We start from the raw sequence: 18,731 nt of genomic DNA on the forward strand, positions 1-18,731 counted from the left end.
CTTTTGCTTGCAAATGCACCTCAGGAGAAGGAAGAGTTGCTGCTGCTGCTCTTGCCTGGCATGGGATGAACAAGCACCTGCCCCCTGCACCTCATGTCACTCAGTCAAGTTGTGAGGTACCAGTCAGTAGAAACAATGGCACCTCTTCCTTCTCCTAAGGTATGTGCTCAAGCAAAAGCCTGCATCCTTCCCACCTCTCCTTTCTTACCTCAGAGGCCTCCCATCCACCCACAATTCCTCCCTTCATTCCATTTAATGTAACAAGAGCAGCATCAGCAGCCCCTGCCATGGAGAGGTGTGCAGGCAAGGGCCCCCCTAAAGGGGTCTGTGAGTGGGGTTGGGAGAGAAGGGAGGAAGGGCATGGACTGAGGCGAAAGAGAGAGGTGGAAAGGAATTAGGAGTAGTAGGATGCACACCTTAATGTGGTGAGGCAGTTTGAGAGTGCTGAAGAAGCTGAGAGCAAAGCCGTCAGAAGTCTAGACCAATGGGCTCGACTCCTAGCAGGGGCACCCAAGGCAGAATGGTCAAAGCTGAGATACCAGACTAAGATGCTTCCAAACTCAGAGAAAGGCAATGGTAAACCACCTCTGAATACCTCTTACCACAAAAACCCTATGAACAGAGTATCCAAAATGCAACACGAGATAGTGCTGGAAGATGAGACCCCCCCAGGTCAGAAGGCACTCACCGAGCTACGGGGGAAGAACACAGGACAAGTACAAGTAGTGCTATTACTAATGATGCAGCTGGGTCAAAGCCGAAAGGTAGCCCAGAGGCTGATGTGCACAGATGCAAAAGGAGAGTCTGGAGTTGTACGACACACACAATAGGAACATGGGCTCCTGCTGGGAGGAAGGGCGGCATATAAATCAAATAATAAATAAATAAATGGAATGTGAGAAGCATGAACCAGGGAGAGTTAGAAATTGTCAAGCAAGAAATGGAATGTGTCAACATTACAATACTTGGCGTGAATGAATTAAAATGGACGGGAATGGGACATTTTCAATCATGGAAAAACAAAATATTTTATGCAGGAAATGAGAAATCAAGAAGAAATGGGGTTACTTTAATACAGTATGGCCCCACTCATATGGCAGGTTAGGTTCCAGACCCCCGCCGGAAAGTGAAAACCACCGAAAAGCAGATCAGTTGTAGTGCGGGGGTCTGGAACCTAACCTGCTGATCACACCAGAGGAGAAGATCAGATCTTCCCCTCCTCGGGCACGATCAGCTGGAGTGCGGGAGTCTGATCGTGCCAGAAGAGGAGAAGATTTGCTGTAGCAAACTACAGCTGATCTTCCCCTCCTCAGGCGCAATCATCTGGAGTGCAGGGAGCTCCAGTCCCCCCTCCAGCTGATCGCCTAGCTGGCGCTGTATTAATGGAATGCCAGAAAGCGGGGAGCCGAGAAGTGGGGCCCTACTGTAGTGAGAAGTGATGTAGCAAAAGCAATTAGGAGCTATAACACAAGGTCTGAGCGAGTGATATCAATGAGATTAAACGGGAAACCTATTAACATAACTATCATCCAAATCTACGCTCCAACGGCAAACGCAGAAGAAGAAGAACTGGAGAGATTTTACGCAGAAGTATAGGAGGAAATTGATCACACACCAAAACAAGATGTTCTGATAATCATGGGGGACTGGAATGCAAAAGTATGGAACAGAGAAGAAGTAGGAATTGTGGGGAAATGGGGCTTAGGAGACAGAAATGAAGCAGGAGAAAGACTTTTTGAATTCTGTGAAGCCAATAATTTTTTTCTTGTAAGCACATTTTTTGAGCAACCGAAAAGACGACTGTACACATGGACATCACCAAATGGTCAATATAGGAATCAAATTGATTATATAATTGGTAACAGAAGATGGGGAAGTTCCATACTTTCAGCAAAAACAAGACCAGGAGCAGACTGCGGTACAGATCATGAACTGGTCGTATCGAAAATAAGAGTAAAGCTAAAGAAGAACAACAGAACAATCTTAATGCTAAAATACAATTTAAATAACATCCCAGAAGAATCTATAAGCAACAGATTTGAGGTTTTAAACTTAATTGACAGAGAACCAGAAGACCTATGGACTGAAGTCAGGGACATTATCAGGGAAGAATCTAAAAAGACAATACCTCTAGTTAAAAAGAGAGAAAGACCTCAACGGATGACTGAAGGAACTCTTTAAATGGTTAAAGGGAGAAGGAAAGCAAAAGCAAAAGGCGATAGAAACACGGTCAGAACCCTAAATGCAACAATACAGCGACTAGTACATAGGGACAAAGAGAACTATTACAATAGTTATTGTATAGAAATAGAAGAGGACAACAAAAAGGGAAGAACAGGAGCCCTATTCCAAAAGATTAGAGAAATGAAAGGGAAATTTAAACCAAGAGTAGGGATGTTGAATAATCAACAGGGGAACACACTGACTGAGATAAAATAAAAGGAAGATGGAAGCAATACACTAAAGAACTCTATAAAAGAGATGCCAGGATGACAGATTCGTTCATGAGGAACCAAATGATGAAGAACCAGAAATTTTAGAATGTGAGGTAAAAGTTGCTCTTAAAATACTTGGAAGAAACAAATCACCAGGAACAGATGGCATACCAATAGAGTTGCTACAAGATACTGAGAATGAATCTGTCCAAATTTTGACAAACATTTGTCAACAAATATGAAAAACTAAACAATGCCCCACAGGCTGGAAGCGTTCAATATATATCCCACTTCCAAAGAAAGGAGATCCCGACTTCCGGGAAGGGTGACTTAGCCTGTGCCTGCTTTTGAGACGGGCTCCTGCCTCAAAAGAAGCTTATTCAGATATATCAGTCAGTTTTTTCTTTTTTTTTTGACTGATTAAACTTCTCCCGGGTAGGGAGAAACGAAGAGATTAACCTCAAAGCCTATTTTTGTTGGGACGACCAGATCTCATTAATTTATGGGACGAGGTCCAGCCGACGAAGGTGGGACGGATTTTCAACAGCAAGCTCTATCTGTTAAAGCGAACGTTCATCTTATCTTCTAAGAGAGAACGCACTAACAGGCAAGCACCCTTCTTTCTATATTTTTCTTTTACTTGACTTAAATTGTTGCTGTTTAAAAGAGATTTGCCAGATTGATCGGTTTTTGACATCTCACTGGGGAGCCATAACTTCTCTCTGCTACGCACTAATTAATAGCTTATCTCTGTTTTTGTTGCAAAAAGCTGTCCTGGATTTGCATTCTAAAGATATACACAGAAGAGGGATTTCTATTCCAGATTTTTATTTTGAAGAATATTATACTGTCTGAGACTACTCTCTTTTTGGTCTATTTTATTTTGACGAATCTGTTTCTTGACGACTGCCATTAATTGTTTCGATCCTGGGAACTGCATTTTGTTTACTTAACTATGGAGAGATAAGGCTGTCTGCTCTGTTTATACTGTGATGTCACCAAGTTTGGAGTATTAACCCAATTGTTGCTGAAATAAGAAGTGGTTTTCCTATATTTTTCTTTTAAAATGGCAATTAAGAAAGTGGCTGAGAATCTGGAAATAACTATGTTTCAGAAAATAATGGATGAGATTGAGATAACGAAACAAAACCTGCGACAGGGTTGTAAGGAGCTGAAAATTGAATTGAGTAAAATGACGCAGGAGATTAAAGATATAGGGGTCCCTGTGAGAGAGGTGACCCTGGAAGGGGTCCCTGTGAGAGAGGAGACCCCGGAGATTGGAACAAACGTGGAACAGGAAAAAGATTTGGAGTCTATGGACTTTAGAAATAAAATCTATTGTTTGGAGACACAGGAGATTAAAGACATAGGGGTCCTTGTGAGAGAGGAGACCCTGGAGACTGGAACAGGGGTCCCTGTGAGAGAGGAGACCCTGGAGACTGGAACAGGGGTCCCTGTGAGAGAGGAGGCCCCGGAGATTGGAACAAACGTGGAACAGGAAAAAGATTTGGAGTCTATGGACTTTAGAAATAAAATCTATTGTTTGGAACTCAATGTTATCTCTGAAGAAATTAATGAAGATTCTAGAGATAAAGTTATCAATGGCATGGATAATCTTCTGGACTGGAATGATGTGATGGAGCCCAATATAGAGAAAATTTATGGAATTAACTGCAGCCATGTAACAATGGAAAAACTTTCAAGAGATGACCCAGTGTATTTTGAAAAAAAGAACAGAGATATGATTTTACAGCAGTATTTCAGCAACCTATTCAGAATGGATGGCAAGAAAATATTTGGGATAGAGGTAATTCCCATCAGACTCTTACTATATGACTATGGCTTTGACAGCAAGATTATTATGGAATACTGATAATGGAAGATTGGATACTGAAATTACTGGACTTAACAAGACTACTGAAGATGGAAGATGGAAAATGGAACTAATAGGGATAATAGAACAATGGCTACTGAAATTACTGAACCTAACAGATTCTGATGTGATGGATTAATTGAAATGTTTATTTTGACTATGGTTATGACAATAAGATTATCATAATTAGTAATGAGATGGATTAATTGATATGCTTATCTGGAAAAAAAAAATGATAGATATATTTCTTAAAGAATTGAAACCTCTCTTTGACTTTTTGTGGAAAGAATAAAGTAATGTTTATGAGATTTGATGATTAAGTAAGATAACTATTGGAGGAAAGTGATTTTATAATATGACTTAAGAGACAGGATTGTTATATATTATAGACTTATAACTGATCTGATCTTTGACAAATGGGAAGTCAATATTTTACTCTTTATTTTTTATTTTTATTTTTATTTTTATTTTATTTTTATTTTTTTTTTGGTTTAACTATTTTTGATTTTGTTTTTTGTCTTTGAATGTTTTATGATTTCGTCTTGTATGTTTTATGAAAATTTGAATAAAAATTATTGAAAAAAAAAAAAAACAAAGAAAGGAGATCCCAGAGAATGCAGTAATTATCGAACTATTGCCTTAATATCCCATGCAAGTAAAGTAATCCTCAAGATTCTACAACAAAGGCTGTTACCATATATGGAGCAAGAAATGCCAGACGTCCAAGCTGGATTTAGAAAAGGAAGAGGCACCAGAGATCACATCGCAAACATATGTTGGATAATGGAACGGAGCAAGGAATTTCAGAAGAAAATCACCCTGTGCTTTATAGATTACAGCAAAGCCTTTCACTGTGTAGATCATGAAAACCTATGGAATGCTTTAAAAACAATGGGGGTGCCACAGCGTCTGATTGTCCTGATGCGCAACCTATATTCTAGACAAGAGGCTATTGTAAGGACAGAATATAGAGAAACCGAATGGTTCCCAATAGGAAAGAGTGTGAGACAGGGGTGTATTTTATCACCCTATTTGTTTAATCTATACGCAGAACATATCATAGGGAAAGCGGGATTGGACCAAAATGAAGGAGGTGTGAAAACTGGATGGAGAAATATCAATAATTTAAGATATGCATACGATACCATACTACTAGCAGAAACCAGTAATGATTTGAAACGAATGCTGATGAAAGATAAAGAGGAAAGCACAAAAGCAGGACTACAGCTGAATGTCAAGAAGACTAAAGTAATGACAACAAAAGATTTATGTAACTTTAAAGTGGACAATGAGGACATTGAACTTGTCAAGGATTATCAATACCTTGCCACAGTCATTAACCAAAATGGAGACAATAGTCAAGAAATCAGAAGAAGGCTAGGACTGGGGAGGGCAGCTATGAGAGAACTAGAAAAGGTCCTCAGATGCAAAGATGTTTCACTGAACACCAAAGTCAGGATCATTCAGACCATGGTATTCCCGATCTCTAGGTATGGATGTGAAAGTTGGACAGTGAAAAAAAGTAGATAAAAGAAAAATAAATTCATTTGAAATGTGGTGTTGGACGAGAGCTTTGCGCATACCATGGATCGCAAAAAAGACAAATAATTGCGTGTTAGAACAAATTAAACCAGAACTGTCACTAGAAGCTAAAATGATGAAACTGAGGTTATCATACTTTGGACACATTATGAGAAGACTTGATTCACTAGAAAAGACAATAACGCTTTGAAAAACAGAAGGGAATAGAAAAAGAGAAAGGCCAAACAAGAGATGGATTGATTCCATAAAGGAAGCCACAGATCTGAACAGGGTGGTTCAAGACAGATGCTCTTAGGTCACTGATTCATAGGGTCACCATAAATCGTAATCGACTTGAAGGCGCATAACAACAACAAGGGTTAGGGGGTAGTAGGAGGGGTTGGAGAGAGAAAGAAAAATGGCATGAATCAGGACTCGGAGGGGTTGGGATCAGGGAAAATGTAGGGGTATGGGGCAGAAGGGGTGAGGGGCTGGTGAGAAAGAAAATGGGGGTATGGATTAGGAAAGGTGTGAGGGGAAAGGGAAGGCATAGGGGTAGGGGGCAGGAGGGGCTGTGAGTGAGATTATTGTATAATTTTAGAAGGAAGTGTGGTTGTGAAGAGGCATGGTGTGACTATAATGAAAGGGCCCCTCACTTCTGAATTTGCCACTATACTACTGGTTCAGATCAGTCAGGTGTAGGTAGCTTAATTATTTTTACTATCCACAGAATTCTTACTACTATAGGTATACTTTTATACATTAATAGAAAGCTACCTTCAGTATTGTTTACTCAGACTCACCCATTTTCTTTCTTTTTAATATAAACATTTTAAATGTCTTTGTGTAAGCTGCTCAGAGTGTTTAAAATGGAGTTATCACCCACTTGATGAATCAATCAAAGGAACAACAAAAAATTGGGTATGCAACAAATAATTTGTATTCATACTGAGAAAATAAAGTAACTTACCTGTTAATTGAAAGTCTTGATATTTATTTTGCTCAAACGGTAGATTTTGGAATAATGTAGTTATCCAGGATACTTCTTCTCTGAATACTGCCAGAATGCATGGCAACAACTATTTCCCCCTCCAGGGGTAAAAATGGGATAATCTGGCCTATATCAGATTTGCTCCAAGGTGGACCATATCTTCTCCAATCTCCCTGCATCAGTCTATGTTGTAAGTGCAGTACCAGCATAATGAGAAGGGTCCATGAACAGTAGCAAGACTCTAGTGATGTTATCCTGTGCCATTTTCTTATGCTCTGGTTCTATTGGAATGGTTCAAGTGGAAGCACTAGAAATCATGAACTACAGATATTAAGACCTATACAAAGAGGGAGAAAAATTCATCATGGCCATTGAGAGAATATTGAGAGTATAGAGCAATGGGTTCAAAAATTAATTTATGGCTAACTATCAGAAATCTTTCCTGATTTGAGTAGGCATTCATGAAGTTATTGCATGGGATTGTTCAAAGTGACCACTTGAGGACCCTTCCAGATGTATAATCTGAGTTCTCAGAACACAGTTCCTCCTAGGGCCTCTATGTCCTTCATTCTGTTTTGGGATTTTGCTGTTTAAGAACAGTTTAAAAAGAAGGCCATACTTCATATTGGTTTGGTTTCTTGTTCTGTACCGTAGGTGGGCAACCCATTCCCTTCCATTTCCCTTGTTGCAGCCCCCAAAAGTCTCCCATAGCTGCAGCTGTAAAGTGCTGTCCCTGCTAGAGGGGGGAAATGTCTGGCAGGCATTTCTCTGCATGCTTGTTCCTGACACAGAACCCAGCAGATAGAACAGCCTTTGGAAGTTAGCTCTAGGCCCATGCTCTGTGGTTTGATCATACATGCACAGGAATGCCTATATGACAGATCCCTTTCTTTCCCTAGGGCAGCACTTTCTGGTGGTGGCAAGGGTGGCAGGTATGGGAGGCGTCAGTTGTAAGGGAGAACACTGCTATAAAGAAAAGCATCTGGCAGAGTGAGACAGCACAAGAGCAAGAGTAAGGGAGGAATGGAGCAGGCTGGCTGGCTGGGATGGAGCAGATGCTTAGGGTCTCAGTGGGAAGCAGGCAAGGGGTTCGGGGAACTTGTGTGTCTGTGTATGTTCATGTGAATGGACATGAGAGAAACAGAGAGAACAAATCGAGGATGAATGATAAGAATCTCTACAAAACATGTTACACTGTTTGTACTATATAGAAGTCAAACAGTAGCAGTATTAACTTTGTATTAATACATACTTGTCTGTTATGCAATAACTTTTGAAACAGAACATCACATCACAAATGGCTTCCATCACCTATTCATACTTATTTCAGCATGAAGTTTAGACATTATCATTGTTGTTGTTGTTATTAACTGAAAATTGGATTTCTTATCATTTTGACAAGAGCCTTGGAGACCAACTATATATGGCCCATTAAATGGAATTTACACACTCCTGAAATAAGCTATAGCTGTGTGCAGTAAGCCAACTATTCCAAATTTACAAAAAGGAAGGGAGTAGCCTGAAAAACAATAGATAGGAGGGTGTATAAGAAGATGAGGGTGGGAAACTCTGCCTTATCTTACACCTCGTGTTGATTATTTTTCCTGCTACACCCTCCCTTTTGATTCTTTAGACATTACATGCTTTTGACTCTTTGACATTATATTTTTCATAACCCCAGAATGTCAGATTATTGTGGGTTATAGAAATGTGCTATTCATAGTCATTTTGTGATCTTCCAAAGTTCAAGAGGTATTCTTTTGATGTCATTTTGAAGTAAATCCTTTTAACTCAGTGAAGGGAAATTTATGTTGAGTAAGAATAGTATTTCAGTTTACAGGCAGTATTTACACTATAATGTGTTTTTTTTAATCTGTTCCATATAAGGAATAAAATGTTACACTGGATTAAGCTATGGGGTTAGATTCTTGAGTTCGTCACAGCTGAAAATAATTGCTATGTGCTGTTTTAAGAAAATGAAGTTGATTAGATGCATATGCAAAATCCTCTGTCACACCATGTTCAGTGGAAACTCAGACATTGCTGTAGGTCAGCCTTTCCCAACCAGTGTGCCTCCAGATGTTGTTGGATCACAACTCCCATCAGCCTCAGCTAGCATTGCCAATGGTCAGGAAGATGGGAGTTGTGGTCCAACAACATCTGGAGGCACACTGGTTGGGAAAGGCTGCTGTAGGTGATTGGATTGTACCTTTGACTCATCCAACTTTGAGACAGAAGCACATGGAATTTAAGTTTAAAATCTGATTGCATGCAGATAACTGTATTTTCATAAGTGAACGCTCCATTCGTTGAATAGCTCCATCTGAACAAATGTTCCTCCCACACATTGTGCTCTGTTTGAAGCCTCTCATAAATTAGGTGCTATGTTGTCAGATCCTAATAACATAGCTAAATGACAGATGGAGCTTAATTGATGTCTTTAATACACACCTCTTCTAATAGAAACTTGTAGATAGAAACACAAAAAGCAAAGGTAGCCATGTTGGCCCATAACAAAAATCCCAAAATTCATATCAGGGCAATACCTTTTATTGGTCCAATCGAAAGATCAGAAAATAGTGAGCAGTATTTGAAGTCTCCAGAACTCTTCAGGCTGGATGGTAAACAAAGCAAGAGGATGGAGAAAAAAGTTTCTAGCCTGATGAAGAGTTCTGGAGAACTCAAAATGTTTGCACACTGTTTTGTGACATTTTGGTTGGCCTAATAAAGGTATTGTCCTTTAAATAAAAAAAGGAAAACTTGTTAAAACAACTTGTGTGGTTTGCTTTTTGCAGATTAACAAGTTTATAGATTGAAAGCTGTGAGTCCAACCTCTGTAAGAAAGGGTGCTTCTCATTGGAGAGGAACCGTGGCTCAGTGGTAGATCACAGGCTTTGCGTGCAAAATTCCCAGGTGCAATCTTTGGCATGCCCATTTAAAAGACTTGGGTAGAAGGTGACGTAAAAGATCTCTGTTTGAGAGCCACTGCCAGTCGGAGTAGATAATACTGGGCTAAATAGATACAAGGCTGTTCCCTATGTTCTTTATTTGACTAGGATGTGGGATTGCTTGAACTTGCTTGAAGCAGCTCTTTTTGTATACTGCCTTATGTATGAGGCCTATCTGCAAGTCATTGCTCAAGATTTCTGGTGGTGGTTTTCTCTGGTGTGGACACACTGTGGGGCTGAGCCATATGGCAAATCAGTAGAAAGTAGCTCACCATATGGAGTAACAACCACCACCACCATACAAAAGTAGTAAGAGTGGTGTATATGTCATGGTGATATTATGAGCAGCAACCCTAAGTAACAAGCAAGTTGAGTAGAATATAGACACCGTCACATTTGCTTTAATACCTGTTTACTAACTCACACCACCAACTGGCATTGCTTTGAACACATGCAACAACTTTCAGGTTTATTGTATCTATTTTCCACTATAATAAATCTTAACAACTACAATTCAGCTCTTTATTTACAGACAAGTTCAGTATTCAGTATTAAAAAGATAGTTTAAATGTATAACGACTAATATTTTGCCAGATGAAACCCTCCAGCTTAGCACAGCAGCCTTATTGTTTAGTATTGTAACATTCTCTGTTAATGTAACCTCATAAGTCTTCTATAGCATTAAATATTCTCTCCTCCCTCCCCCGTTTCTCTTTCCCACAGCTCCACAGCCAGTTCTGCACCTCCGTGTAAAACATGCTAATGAATCCTCTCTAACTATCATGTGGGTGACTCCTCTGGCTGAATGGGATGGTTACGTGGTGTCACTGGGAGACAGAACCCTCACTGTCATAAACAAGGCTCTTTCTAAAGAAGCCAAAGAATTTACTTACACAGACCTATTACCTGGACGGAAGTACACAGCTACTGTCACTAGCATAAGTGGGGATCTGAGTAATTGGACTTCGGTTGTGGGACGCACAGGTACAATACTGTTGACGCATTATGAATTCCAACTTTTCTTAAACAGCAACAACCCATGTATCAGTTTCTGGAAATTAAAATTCCTTTTGAATCTGCACGAGTTTAAAAATAGAAGTCCCACTCCGCTCGCCCGAGCACAACCTGGGCAGGCAGGGCATATTTGTGGCTGGGAGTTGAAGCCCTGGTAGCCATGTTGATTGAGGGCAGCAGTCGTGCGTCACATACTGAGTGCACATGCGGCATGCTGCGTGAGGAGGCAGGGCATCACGGCTTATTTAAGCCCGTGCTGCCCCCCTAATCCTCTAATTGGCGTGCAACGCCCATCCCACCCTCCCATTGCTATAGTGTGTTCTGGGTCACTTCAGGGCCAAGTAGGAATTTTTATCCTACCCACCCTTGTTGGCGAGCAGGTTTTTTGCCCACACTGTGGTGGTGGGATGGAATCGGGTTGGGGGCATTGTGTTTAATAGGTGATTTTGGCTAATTTGGCTAATTCAACAAGGTTAAGGTTAATTCCCTGAGTTTTGTTTAGGTTGTCTGGTCACTTGTGCGGCTAGGTCTGGGAAGGGAAGTAGGTAAGAACAGCTAAGTGACCCCCTTAGGTGACTGGTGGCTCTGGAGGCCTGCCAGTCAGGGCTTTAGGGCCCAAGGGCAGGATATGGGCTGCTTTGGGGGCAACTTACCTCATCCACCTGGAGTTGTAGGGCTCCAGGTGGTGGCAAAGTAGGGAGGCCCCCCTGCTCACCTACAGAGTGTGGATATAAGGGGTAAGCAGAATGGCTTGCCCTTGCCCCAACAGGGGCTGGTCGCCTGATAGCTGTATTGCAACTGCTTGCTTATAGACAGTTCCCACACCTAGGTTTCCCCTCTGCAGGTTAGTTTAAGGGGTTTGTTTATAGTTTAATAAAGTGGCCCTTTGTTCAACCCAACTTGCTGTGTCCATGTATTATTTCAACCCTCGACCACAAGTTATGTCCGCTCATAATTATTGTGGACTGCATCATGGTGTTTTAATCAATATACAGGGGCACTCCTATGCATCAGTAATTTTCAACTTTGTTGTAGTTGCTAGATTGTTAGGCTTGTTTAGGGTAAATGTCTTTATCTGTTCACTAACCATAATGCTGGTCTTGAATTGCAGTTCCAGCACAGGTGACAAACTTAAATGTGGCAAACCAAGGAACAAGCAACAGCTTATTTACCAGCTGGATAAGGGCACATGGAGATGTAGATTCATACCAAGTGTTGCTCATTCATGAAAATGTTGTCATAAAAAATGAAACTGTTTCCAGTGACACCAACAAATATCACTTCCAGCCCCTAAAACCTGGAGGACTTTATTCAGTGGTTGTCACCACAGTTAGTGGAGGAATTTCTTCCAGACAAGCAATCTCAGAAGGAAGAACAGGTAAACGGAATAAAGGAAAGCTTTATTGAAAGGTAAAACTGTGGAAAATCACAGGCAGGAATTTCATTCCATAGAAAATCTATCTGCCTATATTTCAGCTTGTTCTCCTTGTGCTGCAATTTTTCACTGTTGTCAGTGTCTCACTTCATCTTAAGGTTCAGCATGTTTTGTATATTGTGCTTCATTCACATTTGCATTGTATCATGGATTCTGTAGTCTTCACAGTTCACTGTAGTCTATACACAGTTCCTGCCATAGATATATATTTTCTGCATGAAAATAAAGAGGGTTAAAAAGGTTTTGCACTAAAATGCAGATATCACAAGAATGCATTGTGATGCTTCATGTAAGCTTGACTTTCAAGGGCATCTGATGAAAACTTTGAGAATTTTTTTAATGACAGTATCAACAGAAGTATTTTACAGTTCTAATGGAGTAGAGTTGATTTGTTGATGTTTTTGTACATGTTGGGAATGTGTGCCACTGTGGTATGGGCCATTTTATAGAAAGAGAGGTATTCTGAGAATGTTTCTAGTAATTCTTGGAAAAACTATAAACACCAGCTACAGAAGAACTATGCATAAATTTTGTTTTACCATAGAGAAAATTAGTTGTAATTCTTTCCACTAGAGGGCAGGAAACTCTCAATATGTATATGTAATTCTTGGAATTCATCAGCTGTGATGCTTTTACTAGTTTTAATGTACAACAGCCTTTTGTGAAAGCACTGAGTCATGTTACTCTAGGTGGCTGCTGTATTTGGTTGATTAGATTTGTTTTTCATCTCTACTCATAGAGCCTTCTAAAGTGTGAATAAAATTCCTGGGAATTTGTTGTTTTGTTTCTGTCCAGTGGCCAAGTTCCATATTCCTTTCAGAATTTGTTGATTCAGTGCATAGCACTTACAATAGCACCTTGAATGCATGCAAAGTGATTTTTTCTCAAATATGAGAAATGGTTTAAAAATTATTGTATTAGCCTTTATCATAGCCACCTACAGGAAAAATATATTAGGTTTTTGGTCCACTATAAGAAAAAGAGCCCACAATAAATTAGAGTTTCTCTAAATACATGGTAATACACACTTTTTAAATACTTTGTTATATAGTTCCTTCCAGTGTAAGTGGAATAACAGTGAACAATTCAGGGCGGAGTGATTACCTGAGTATTTCCTGGTTGCCTGCTGTTGGAGATGTAGATTGCTATTTGGTAACACTCTCTCATGAAGGGCAGACTGTCCATACTCTCACCGTTGCAAAATCTGCCAGCGAATGTGCCTTCAACACCCTCACTCCTGGGCGACTCTATGTTGTGACAATAACCACAAAGAGCGGAAAATATGAAAAACAATCCTCCAGTCAAGAAAGAACAGGTAAAAAGGTGGAGAAAAGAGCACAAAATATGCAGGCACTGTTACTAGACATATATTATTTATACAACCACATGGAGCATGGGACAAGTCAGAAAAGAAAAGAAATGATATCATGACAATGGAGGAGCAATGTCTATATGTGGGTCCCCCTAAAGTTAAAGGCAAAATGTCAAATGATTTCAAATGCCTTCTTTGTCAGGACGAATTATATTCTAGGGAAAGTTTACCAAATGAAAAAGACAAAAATAATAAACATTCAAAGACTGCAAATAAGAGCATGTGCTTTTTGCCAATATAATACTTTGATACCAAGACAGAAAAAGGCAAGGGTACAATCCAATTCTATTTGGAAGTAAACCTTAACTGCAGCCTCAAATGTCTATTTCCACTCAAATCTACTTGAAAAATATTGTTCTATTGCCTTTGAAGATATACTGAATGTTCTAAGATGGTATTATTATATATTTAAAATGTAAAATGCTTCATACTTCAAAAGAACCCTCTAAGCGATTTACAGTATAATCGAAAACCACAAATACAATAAAAACAAAATTGCACATGTAAAGCAATTCAAAACATATTATTTATTAAATTTATATCCCACCCTTCCTCCCAGAAGGAGCCCAGGGTGGCAAACAAAAACACAGGCAGAGCAATGCAACTCATGGGAAGATGGTGGAAGGGGTGCTGGGGGAGGAGGAGCCACAGGAAGGTCTGTGACATCCAATTTTTAAAGATCTTCTCAAGCATCAATATAAACTAAAATAACTAACAGTGCAATCCTTTACATGTCTACTCAGAATTAAGCTCCATGAGTAAAATGGAACTTATTTAAGTGTGTGTTGGATTGCAGTCTAACATAGTAATCACAACTACTGGCAGATCAAAGCACAAAAATGCAACACAACCAGCCGCACAATCATGTGTGAACAGGAAGCAGCATCACCCCCACTTCTGCTGCTACCTCCTCAACTTATGCTCTCACCAAAAGGTAGCCCAGTAACTTTTGTTTGCATATGTCGTTTTTCATATTAGAATGTAGAAGCATAGTGAGTTGCATTATAGACTGCAAATCATTCATCATCATAAAAGAAAGCATAGATTTTCAAAGACACAAGTGTAAGAAAAACTAAGGAAATAATACCCTCTTCTATTTACTTACTGCATTTGTATAGGCTGTTCAAAATAAGTTTTTGGGTGGGGGGACACAGAGCATAGATTAAGATGCTGTTTTAAATTCAGTAGTTAAAATACAGCAACGACAATAAATAAAAAGAATAGATTTGATCAATGTTATTTTTAACTCATGCCATTATTATTACATGTTTATATCCTGCCTTTCCTTCAAGGAGCTCAAGGTGGCATACATTCCATCCTCACAACAACTATGTGAGGTAGCTTAGGCTGAGAGATGATGAATGAACTGGCCCTATGTCACCAAGTGAGCTTCATGACTGCTATTGGAGATCTCTCTCTCTCTCTCTCTCTCTCTCTCTCTATAGTACATACATACATACATACATACATACATACATACACATTCTTCTAAAAGATCAGATCCTGACCAACAATTTCTCCAATTTATAGTTCCTAAGTATAAAAAGTGTTTTACAGCCCTTACATTATTCAATCTCACTACAACCTTTTGTATCATTCATTTTCACTGCATTCCTTTTATAGACAGAGAATCAGAGACTATGGCAGAGATAATTTTGTTTGTCTGTTTGCTTAGGTTTCACAAATCCAAATAAAATATTCCCACCTTGGTCTAGATAAGGAGATCCAGTCATATATCACTTGTTGGATCAGAATTCAGGAACTGCAGGCACAAACTCAGATGCACATCAAAATGCAAGTGTTCTCGTATCTTCACCACATTAGTTTCAGTTGAATTAGTTTGGATGGTGGCTGAACATACATCCCCATCCACATTTTGATCCATCTAGTCACATTAACTGTGCAGGACTAGAGCTGGGTTAGGCTGGCTACTGGGCTTCATTGGTTCCCTGCCCCAACTCCAATTTCTTTCTCAAATTAGCTTCAACCTGTATTGCATATTTATTATTTCTGAAATCAGGAGACATTGTAGTGTGTTCTATTTTTTCAGTGCCTTCAAGTGTCCAGGGACTTACAGTGAGCAATTCTGCAAGAAGTGACTATTTAAAGGTGTCCTGGCTACATGCCACAGGAGACTATGATAATTATGAAGTGATCATCAAGCACAACAATGACTTCATCCAAACAAAAACTATCCCCATGGATGAAAATGAAAGTGTATTCACCAACTTGGTTCCAGGAAGACTTTATAGTGTTACTGTCAGCACAAGGAGTGGAAAATATGAAACCAGTGAAAGGGCCAGTGGAAGAACAGGTAAGTTAAAAAAATATCCAATTTAATTTAATGTTAAATTATTTTTCTAAGTTTCAGCTATAATAATTTTCTCTTTCAAAAACAAGTTGGTTTAAAATTAAATCTGAATTTACAAACATATAATCCCTTTCAACTGAATTAATTACCCTGCTTTTCTGAATAAAGAAACAACTTTAGAGGCAACATCTTTATCAGGCAGCACACAGCACAACAGTTATATTTTTCTTATGGCTTGATGCTGAGGGTCAGGGACTACAAGCAAGTAATCACAAGCTGTAGGATCCAGGCGATGGCATTCTGTATTTTATCAGGATCATCCGTTTTCCCATGTGGTTGATCTGCTATTGCTTTTTTATGCCCAGTTACCTCAGCTCTGCTGTGTTCCCTTCTTAAATTATTAGCATTTATGAGTCTCCCAACTAGGGATGGGGAGAAATTCAATTCAGTTAACATTTAAAGGTGAATCTACCTAATTTGCACTTTCTGATGTAAACTGAAATACAGCAATCTATCAAAATACATGTCTCTGAATTTTGCAATGTATTTTTCCAGCCAAGTAAGATCCACAAAAATGCATATACTAAGATAAACTGTGCATAAAAATGTGTATGTTAGGCAAAATCACATTAAAACATGTATATTAGTAGAAACGTTGTAGTAAAATGCTGATGAACTTTCATGAGGATTTAAAAAAATTGTAATGTGGAAATGTGGAGAACTGAACATAAGAGTGGAAAAATGAGAAGCAGAGAGGAACCAAAATTGACAGATTTGGCCTATCCCTATGCCCAGCCAAAGAGCACTTTTCACCTCATGGGAAAACACTGTTTTGTCCAGTACATTCTATCCCTTGCTTCTGGAACATTCTAGACACTTGTTGCAGCCCAATCATATACATGTTTACTCAGAAGTAAGTTCCACTTTGTTTAGTGGAACTTATTTCAACATAAGAGTGCATTGGATTGAAGCCTTAGCCGTAAGTAAATTATTTTACTTACTAACCTTGCATATGTACATGCCATGTCATTATGCACACATAATTCTACAGTACAAAAGGTTTGTCTGTTTGTACATTATTGTACAAATTATGCTTTTAGTTTACATAATGGTTCTTTTAATTTGCAAAGCTATACATCTTATTGATAGTGCAACCAAAATTCTTGCTTGCTCAGGAAACATGCATTTCAAAATGGGAACCTTGATCTAAGTCAATTTTATTGATTTACAGAATAATACTGAAAAATATTTTAATGTTTTACAAAAAAAGAGGTCACAAGTAATTAACAGTAAAGTCCTATGCATGTCTACTAAGAAGTAAGTCCTAATGAGTACAATGGGATTTACTCCCAGATGAGTGTGTATTGACTTGTAGTGTTAAAGAGGCTGTCTTGTTTAAAATACATGCTTAATTTGCAAGGGAAATACAAAAAATGATTAATATTTGTTTGGGGCTTTGAAAATGGGACTTTATGATGAAGGATGGGTAAGTAATCAGATAGATAATTATTATTAATCATCAGACGTCGTACCTTTGTGCACAATGGCTCTGATGCACACATGGAGATCCCCCACTCAAAAGGGTTTCCCATTAAAGCAGATGGATGGGGAAACTATGTGCATGAAAGTAATGTTTTCATGGAGTTGCCTCCTTCAGAGTTGTGAAAGTGGAAATCCACATATGAAGAAGCTCTGTGTGGATATCACAGTTTACATAGCATTCTGGATCAGGTAAGGGGACTCAGTACAGGGAAAGCTAGGCACACCGTCAGTTCCAGACAAACATTTAAATCAACTTCAGTGGCCATGACATGTTGTTGGAGCAAAACAAAAAATGAAAAACCTAGTAGGAATGGAAGTATTATGGAGGAGGATGTGGCTGTCTGTCTGACCGGAACAGTGAACAGAAGCACTGCACACTAGAAAATTGCACCTAGCTTATCCTGGGTTTCACCACTACATTCTACTGAAGTCAATGAGTCTAGTCATGTTTTGTTGGATGAGTTTCAGTCGGTTCAGTTCGAGGACGTGGACAAGGTGCTTGGACAGGTACGTGCAACCACTTTGGTACTTGATCCTTGCCCCTCTTGGCTTATAAAAACTAGCAAGGATGGAACAGCCAGCTGGGCCAAGGAAGTGATAAATGCCTCTTTACAAGAGGGAGTGGTCCCTGGCTGTCTGAAAGAAGCGGCGGTGAGACCACTCCTGAAAAAACCTTCCTTGGACCCAGAGGACTTTAACAACTATAGACCAGTGGCAAATGTTCCATTCTTGGGCAAAGTCCTGGAACGAGTGGTTGCTGACCAGCTCCAGGCACTATTGGATGAAACCGATTATCTAGATCCATTTCAGTCGGGTTTCAGACCCGGTTTCGGCACTGAGACGGCCTTGGTCGCCCTGTGTGATGACCTATGTCGGGAGAGAGACAGAGGGAGTGTAACTCTGTTGATTCTCCTTGATCTCTCAGCGGCTTTTGATACCATCGACCATGGTATCCTTCTGGAGAGGCTTGCGGAGTTGGGTGTTGGAGGCACTGCTTGGCAGTGGTTCCGCTCCTACTTGGCAGGCCGTCTCCAGAAGATAATACTTGGGGAACATTGCTCGACCCCGTGGGTTCTCCAATATGGGGTCCCGCAGGGTTCGGTCTTGTCTCCCATGCTTTTTAACATCTATATGAAGCCGTTAGGTGCAGTCATCCGGAGTTTTGGAGTGCGTTGTCATCAGTACGCTGATGACATGCAGCTCTACTTCTCCTTTTCATCTTCTTCAGGTGAGGCGGTCGATGTGCTGAACCGTTGTCTGGACGCGACAATGGACTGGATGAGAACTAA

General features: G+C 39.7%; 1 protein-coding gene across 5 annotated transcripts in view; it reads left to right on the plus strand.

Moving 5' to 3' along the window:
• The window catches only part of PTPRB (protein tyrosine phosphatase receptor type B), a 107,950-nt gene that overhangs the window by 38,598 nt on the left and 50,621 nt on the right, over positions 1-18,731 (plus strand). For all 5 annotated transcript variants that reach the window (XM_061639747.1, XM_061639744.1, XM_061639745.1 and 2 more), the window contains 4 exons: positions 10,492-10,752; positions 11,894-12,160; positions 13,269-13,532; positions 15,640-15,903. In XM_061639747.1, the coding sequence (XP_061495731.1) occupies positions 10,492-10,752; positions 11,894-12,160; positions 13,269-13,532; positions 15,640-15,903 (1,056 nt within the window). The remainder of the gene's footprint in view (positions 1-10,491; positions 10,753-11,893; positions 12,161-13,268; positions 13,533-15,639; positions 15,904-18,731) is intronic.

This window comes from Rhineura floridana, chromosome 8, assembly GCF_030035675.1.
Source record: "Rhineura floridana isolate rRhiFlo1 chromosome 8, rRhiFlo1.hap2, whole genome shotgun sequence".
Taxonomy (NCBI): domain Eukaryota; kingdom Metazoa; phylum Chordata; class Lepidosauria; order Squamata; family Rhineuridae; genus Rhineura; species Rhineura floridana.